This window comes from Otolemur garnettii, unplaced genomic scaffold, assembly GCF_000181295.1.
Source record: "Otolemur garnettii isolate 467f Iridium unplaced genomic scaffold, OtoGar3 scaffold00094, whole genome shotgun sequence".
Taxonomy (NCBI): Eukaryota; Metazoa; Chordata; class Mammalia; order Primates; family Galagidae; genus Otolemur; species Otolemur garnettii.
The window spans coordinates 6884560-6892821 of NW_003852489.1; the positions used below are offsets into that span (position 1 = coordinate 6884560).

Below are 8262 nucleotides of genomic sequence, written 5' to 3' on the forward strand. Positions count from 1 at the left end.
AAAATTAACCAGGCATAGTAATACATGCCTGCAGTCCCAACTATTCAGGAGGCTGAGACAAGAGGATTACTTGAACCCAAGAGTTTGAGGTTGCTGTGAGCTATGCTGAGGCCATGACACTCTAGACTGGGTAACAAAGGACACTGTCCATCCACATCCCCACCAAAAAAACATATATATATATATATGCTCTAGCCAGAGGTCACCCATTAAAAATACTTTAGAAGAATTTTAATGCCATTTTCATAAGAATGAACATGCTTATATTTAATATTAAGCAGAAAAAAGTACTAGGATACCAAAGAATATATACATAGAAAACCCAAACTTTATTACAATTATAAAAATCTATTAATAAAGACTATCACATGAATCCACGAATCAAAAAAAGATTGGAAAAATATATGAATATGTTAATGGACATTATCTCTGGATGGTGGGTTTACGGGTGGTTTTATAATCATCTCTGATCTTCTAAATTTTCTACCAGAATATTCTGTTCATAAAAAAACCAAGCAAAACAGGGATTTTAGTTAACAAGCAAAATAGCTAGTTCTTTACAAAGGGCTTCTACTCTTTCATGAGTTATAGCAAATGGAATGAGGCATTTGCAATTTAATTAGAAGTATTAATTCTTCTTATTAAGGGGATTAAATGATGCTTAACTTGAAATGCAAACAATATGGCAAAATAAGTTGAAGATTCAGCACTCTTCTTGAATTTACAACATTCTAATCAAACTCAAGTAGTATATTTTTCTAGAATAACCTCTTTCATCATCTACCTGGAAGCATAACCGACACTTTCAACTAGTTCTAAAGTGAAAAGGGAACAAACTAGAGAGAACCATAAGGAAAGAAAAGGTAGTGTTAAGGAAAGGATCTCCTTTCACTTAGTTCATTTTTCTGCACAGATGGACAATAATCAGTATAACACTTTCAGCCTAAATCAACTCACTTCCTCACTTCCTTCCCTTGGTAAGGACCAAGGGAAAAAGAATAAATATGATTGGTAAGTTTGGAAGGAGTAACTGAGCACATAAAGCTCAACCTCTTCCCTTCTGTAATCAACCCACTGCACAGAATATACACTCTTTGTCAGCTCTTAGCCATACAATAAATTGGCCAAAGTTCCCTCTCTACAGAAGGAAGTTTGTGGTTATTCAGCACTGTCAGTGGGTGATTATTTTAACTCCGGTGTTCAGTTTACAAATCTGATTGTTGCTACACAGTTAAGCCATCTTCACCTACATCTCTATGTATAATAAAGCTACCTGACTGGGCTTCTTGGTTCTGAACTCAAGCAGGGGAAAAGTGTGTTGTTTGCTGGCCCCCTCTCAAACACCAATAGGTCATAGAGAGAAGATGAATCAGCATCTCCTCAAAACTCTAAGAAATGTTCTGTCCAGGTGAACATCCTGGACAAAACGAATTTAAATTTAAACTCAATTCTGGCTCGGTGCCTATAGCTCAGTGTCTAGGGAGCCAGCCACATATACTGGAGCTGGAGGGTTCGAATTCAGCAGCCCAGGCCTGCCAAACAACAATGACAGCTACAACCAAAAAATAGTCAGGCACTGTGGCAGATGCCTGTAGTCCCAGCTACTTGGGAGGCTGAGGCAAGAGAATCTTAAGCCCAAGAGTTGGAGGTTGCTAAGCTGTGACACCACAGCACTCTACCAAGGGCAACATAACGAGACTGTCTCAAAAAATAAATAAATAAAAATAAAAATAAAGTCACTTCCTAGCAGGGAACCATGGCTCATGCCTGTAATCCCATCACTTTGGGAGTATGAGGTATGAGATCACTTGAGGCCAGGATGGGCAACACAGCAAGAACACAACTCTACAAAAAACAAAAAATAAATAAAAATATATCAAAAAAATTAATTCACTTCCTCACTCTATACACCTCCTGATTTTACAACCCTAATGCCATCATGGGTATACATCATGAATCAAGATTCAAATTCCCTACATTTGTGACTATAATTGGTTAATTAAAAGGCATCTTACTCCCTGGAATTAATAACCTACCTTCAGCCCATCATCCACATCTTTCACATAACCTTTTTCATATAGTTCCTGAGGAACATTTAAGATACGTTTTGAAAAATCATTTTCCTGCCAGTCCACACGAAGACCTGCAATAGACAACAGTAACTCAGAGCAGTTACAAGAGCTTCTCCTCTTGTCAATTTTCCATTATACCTTCTTTAAAATGCTATCATATTTATCCAAAACTGAGGGTGGATGGGACAAAGAAGGATGCTAAAACCCTAGTCAGTCCTTCAGGTTAATAGCATTTAGCCATGGCATGACCCAGTAACTTGAGTTCTTATGATTGAAAAAGGCAACAGAGCTAACAGGGACCAACTTACAAAAGTACAAGGACACATAAAACTTAAAAAAAAAAAAAGCATGGGAGACTTCTCCCAGCAATTCAGCAGGCAAAATACCTTCAATTTGTGTGTTTAATCCTGCTCTAGGGCCAGAGGTCTGGGAAATAATTCAATCTTTATGAGCCCTTGGAAATGGCAATGGCGGTTTTATTGGCCTCAGTAGAGTCATGATTCCACGCTCCCTGAATGTCACTGTACTCAGCCACAAGGGGAACACTATAACCTCTCCATTCAAACCAGAATAAATTCAATCTTTTACTTTAAACTATTTGACCCAGCAGCTCTGGAGAGGATACTGCAATACCCCAGAGAGCCAGAGTAACAAGGATTCAAATCTGTTCAGCCTCAAGACAATGGTCATTCTCATTTAAACCAGGTTTTAGTATATGTCTGCTCCTAGTGCTTAAATATTTTAAAAATGGAAGCTTGTATTGTTATCAGCTATAATAATTCACATGGCACTCTTTAAAGGATTTGTCAAGAATAAATCACTTTTTGAAAATGTTCATCCTTCATTATTCCTAGAAAAAAAGTTGATTACTGACCTCATTCGGTACATCAAGGGCACCTGAGATTAAACAGGGAAAGCAAATCATCAATAGATTGTGGACTGACATCAAGAAAACACTGGCAGGGCAGTAGCTCAGTGGGTAGGGTGCCAGCCACAAACACCCAGGCTGGTGGATTCGAATCCAACCTGGGCCAACTAAACAGAAATGACAACTGCAACAAAAAAATAGCCAGGCACTGGGGTGGGCACCTGTAGTCCCAGCTACTTGGGAGCCCAAGAGTTGGAGGTTGCTGTGAGCTGTGACACCACAGCACTCCACCATGAGCAACACAGTCAGACTCTGTCTCAACAGAGACAGAGTTCTTATGCTTGAAAAAGCCAAAAGAGCTAACAGGGACCAACTTACAAAAGTACAAGGACACATAAAACTTTAAAAAAAAAAAAAAAGCATGGCAGATGTCTCACAGCAACTCAGCATGCAAAATACCTTTGATTCCTACAACTCTGGTAGGTGAACATTTGAGTAAATGGGTTTTATGTTCTTCATAGTGACCCACCCAGGCAGGTGCAAGAGCCTAATTCCACCCGGGAAGATCACCTCTGAGGAAGAAGAGTCTAGCCTACCCAGAATAGATCTGAACCCAGAGAACCATGTGTTTTCCCACAGTTTCTCCAAATTAAGTCCCATGATCACTCCAGACTACAGTTTAGCATCTGTGTACCTGATACTAATTTAATTCCTAAGACACAGTAAAAAGCAGAGGTGTATTAATTATGCCAAGAGTTACAAGGTACCATTAATCAACCAGGGTTCCATTTCTTGTCAAATATCGCAATATATTTTAAACAAAATTAATCCCTAAGCCGTAGTCCCAAATTTTCTTACAAGCTTTTCTGCACTTCAAAATTCAAACAAGAAATAACTTCTTACCACTACCACTCCAGGGAAGAGTTGGGATACCAGCAGTTTGAGCCACTATAGAAGATGCAATCTTATCCCCCAAAGCCCACATGGCCTGGCTTGGAGGGCCTAAAAACAAAACAAGAGAAGAACTATGACTATTACATTTTGACTTTATTCTCCTTTGTATTATATTATTGTCTTGTCTTGCTCCCTCATCACATATCATGGAAACTATAAACTTGATTTTAAAGCCTACTATGCTTTAACAAATCTTGGTAGCATGTATTTATTTATTTTTATTTTTTTGAGACAGGGACTCAAGCTGTCAGCCTGGATAGAGTGCTCTGCCATCATAGCTCACAGCAACCTCCATCTTGGGCTCAAGCAATCCTCTTGTCTCTGTTTTTCTATTTTTAGTAGAGATGGGGTCTCGCTTTTTGCTCAGGCTGGTCTCAAACTTGTGAGCTCAAGCAATCTACCCACCTCAGCCGCCCAGAGTGCTAGGATTATAGGCACAAGCCACTACACACAGCCCTTAGTAGTATTTATAAAACCTAACATTGCAAGTTTCTCGTGTATAGTGAGAGAGCTCAATATATGTAAATATATGCTGAATTTTAAAAAAGGAAATTTATCTTTAATGAGGTTTACAAAGCATATTCTTCATTATAGATCTCTGAGACACAGAGAGAAACACTTTGAGCCATATAACCTCTATTTTTTTCTCTGCCACAATGACAGCAGAAAAATCAGAAGAAATATCTCTCTTCCATAGGAATATAATATATAAGCTTAAATGTGAAGGCACTGATTTATATTTAAGGGTACATTGCCATGGTATCCTAAGTATTCACTTATCTTCGCTATCTAAAAACATGTTTTCCTAAGCAAAGTAGTAAAATTTTAAAAGTTCAGTGTTTTGGAAACTACAGCCTTCTCCATACCTCATGGGCAAGGACCCAAGAGCAGAAAATATAATCAAGATGACATGAGATATGCAGGATGTAAGAAAAAAAGGGAGGAGGAAAAAAAAAATGAAGGTTACTCTGAGACTTTATTATTAATTTTTTTAAAAAAAGAGCTCAGTTCACGTTAAACAGAAGAAAATCAGACTACAGAGTGGAATATGGGCAAAATTAACAAAAAGAAACTGACAAGAAAAGTATATCGGAAAGGCTTACCCATAAAGGCGATGCCATTTTTCAACAGTAGTTCTGGAAGTTTGGGATTTTCAGAAGCATGACCCCAGCCAGCCCACACTGCCTACAAGGAAACACAATGATTCAGTCTTAAAATCCATACAAAAACCTTACAAACTGTATTACTGTCCATCAAGCTCAGCCCTATCTCATGGTCCGACAGTTCCACAGCAGCCTAATGCTTAGTTCAGCTGCTATACTTGATTGCTGGCATCCTACACAGAACAAAACTAAGTAGTGCACGGGGGCAAAAACTCTGAAGAGGTCAACAACAAGTTAAAACTGGTAGTAAGATCCATCTAGTCTTGTTATTCTTTAGGAAACTCAATTTGTTGCATTTCAAGGTACAATCTATACAGTGTTTCCTAGAAATACTGTCTATGTTTCACATATTCAGTTAATTATTTGGCCACTCAATTCCATCTTTATATCTGGTGGTGATACTATCATACAAGTTTAGAATTTTGTCCTCTTTTCATTTTAAGGTATTTACCCTATATATACCATATCATAGGAGATAGCTAACTTCTACCTACATGGATAGTTCAAGGGGGAAATAATGTAATAAATAATCTCTAAAAGACCCTTCTAAATCTTGTTTATATTATGTTTATCTTTACTAATTCCATTCTACCTTTCCTTTCCTTGTCTGGTTTAGTTATTCCATATAAAAGCATTTAAGAATTTTCAAAAAAGATGCTTTATATAAATGTTCTTCTTTGGGTATCCCATTATGTCTAACTGCAAATGGCTACATTTGATTTTAAGGGACACACTGGGGCCAGGCACTGTGACTCACATTTGTAATCCTGGCACTTTGCAAGGTCAGTGTGGGGGAACTACTCAAGAGTTTGAGGCCATCCTGGGCAACAAAGTGAGATCCCCCTATAGCTAAATAAACATTATTTTGAAAAATTAGCCAGGTATGGTGGCACATACCTGTAGTCCCACTTACTTAGAAGGCTGAGGCAAGAGGATAACTTGACCCCAGAAATTGGAGGGTACAGTGAGTTCTCATAACTACTCTAGCCCAAGTAATGGAGACACAGTCTCAAAAATAAATAAACTAACAAAATAAATAAATACAGGACAAATTGGCACATCTTACTTGTACTGGGATCCTTTTGGCGATGTCAAGAATTAATTCTACATTTGCATAGTTGTTGTTGTTGGGTCCTCCAGGAACTGGCACATAGTGATCAGCCATCTTGATGTATTCTGAAAGCACAAGCAAATTAATGGAGAAAACATAATTTTTCCCCCAAAATTTAATTACACAGAAAAACTATGTAAAGAACAGGGACTATTGGCTCGGCGCCCGTAGCACAGTGGTTACGGCACCAGCCACATACACTGAGGCTGGGGGGTTCAAACCCGGGCCAGCTAAACAACAATGACAGCTACAACAAAAAATAGCCAGGTGTTGTGGTGGGCGCCTGTAGTCCCAGCTACTTGGGAGGCTGAGGCAAAAGAATCACTTACGCCCAAGAGTTTGAGGTTGCTATGAGCTGTGATTCCATGGCACTCTACCGAGGGCAACATAGTGAGACTCTGTCTCAAGAAAAAAAACAGGGACTATTGTCATATTGTAAGTAACCACAAGACAAACAGCATTAATGGGATAATTTCCAGGACCATTTAGTGGGAAGCTCTGAGTTTGTTAAGCTATAGTCATTAATACGAGTTAATCCCATATTTAAGGAAGCTCTTACATTAAAAGAGGTATTCTCAAAGATTTCTTTTTTTTTTTTTTTTGAGACAGAGCCTCAAGCTGTCCCCCTGGGTAGAGTGCCGTGGCATCACAGCTCACAGCAACCTCCAACTCTTGGACTCAAGCGAGTCTCCTGCCTCTGCCTCCCAAGTAGCTGGGACCACAGGCACCCCCCACAATGCCCAGCTATTTTTTGGTTGTAGCCATCATTGTTGTTTGGTGGGCCCAGGCTGGATTCGAACTCGCCACCCCAGGTGTATGTGGCTGGCACCTTAGTCACTTGAGCCACAGGCGCCAAGCCAAAGATTTCATTATTTAAGCTCTCTGAAGAATCTTTATGAATTCTATATCAAGGCTGATGTGCCTGTCAGTTAGTGACCCAAGCACAATTACTCTATTCTGAGAAGTTCTAGTCTGACATCCTTTAACTTGTATTGTACCCAGAGAAAGCACTTTTCCTGGTATACAGCTGGACTAAATGGGGAAAGAGAGGACAGCCTGGAGGGTTTATAGACTAGCTCAACAGGAAAGGTTAGTTACAGAAGTCTAATTTCTGCCTGCAAGGGGTTTACCTGGAATGTTGGAGATAATGGGTATTCGAAAGTAACTTTAGAAAGATAACCATTTTTCCTTCTTACCTTTTTTTTTTCCCTCAGTATTCTCTTTCCAATTTGCCACCTGATGTCTCTCTCTTACTATTCTGGCAAGAACTATAGTCAAAAAGCTATCATGTGCAGGGACTGTACTAAGCACTTTGTGTATATATTATTGTCTCATTTAATTCTCTCAGTGACCCTATGTGTATGATTGGTATTAGGACCCCAGTACACAGGAAATTATGGCTTGGAGCAGTTTAGTAACTCACTCAAAGATCATTTCCACCATTATTTTAAGATATTCTAGGGCGGTGCGTGTGGTTCAAAGGAATAGGGTGCTGGTCCCATATACTGGAGGTGGTGGGCTCAAACCCAGCCCTGGCCAAAAAAAAAACTGCAAAAAAATAAAATAAAATAAATAAGATATTCCACTAAATATAAGATACAATGCTCTAGAGCTTGTTCAAAAATAAAATAGGTTTATTGTTCTCTTTGATTATAGGAGATAAAGCATAGTAATTACTAAAAATTTTAGACAACATATTAGAATATAATAAAACTATTTTTTTAAATTAGCCTTAGAACACGTTTTTATTAACACTTCTGTTAGAGCCAAATAACAAGAATATTTATCCATTCCATCAGTGATTGGTGGGTTTTTTAATCTCAAAATTATTTTAAACTGCACAATTGATAACAATTTTCCCTTTTTTTTAGCTTACCCTGTGGCTCACTTCAGTGTGTCGAACATGCGTGCTTTCTTTTTGCTTTTTTTTGGCCTGATGTTTTGTTTTACTCTTTGGCTGTCATCTGTTTTCATTACTTTGCCTGAGTTTATTAAAACTATTTTTAAAAAGTCAAAATTACCCATTGTCCCATCCTCAGAAATAATTAGTCTATGCTTTGGTATACTTGTTAGATAATTTTTTTTTTTTTTTTT

The 8262-nt window shown here is 38.3% G+C and overlaps 1 protein-coding gene across 2 annotated transcripts in view; it reads right to left on the reverse strand.

The window, feature by feature from the left end:
- Window positions 1-8262, reverse strand: part of ACACA (acetyl-CoA carboxylase alpha) — a 271062-nt gene that overhangs the window by 186998 nt on the left and 75802 nt on the right. For both annotated transcript variants that reach the window (XM_003795612.3, XM_023516625.1), the window contains 4 exons: window positions 6124-6233; window positions 4998-5079; window positions 3844-3942; window positions 2037-2143 (listed from right to left, as the gene is read on the reverse strand). In XM_003795612.3, the coding sequence (XP_003795660.1) occupies window positions 2037-2143; window positions 3844-3942; window positions 4998-5079; window positions 6124-6233 (398 nt within the window). The remainder of the gene's footprint in view (window positions 1-2036; window positions 2144-3843; window positions 3943-4997; window positions 5080-6123; window positions 6234-8262) is intronic.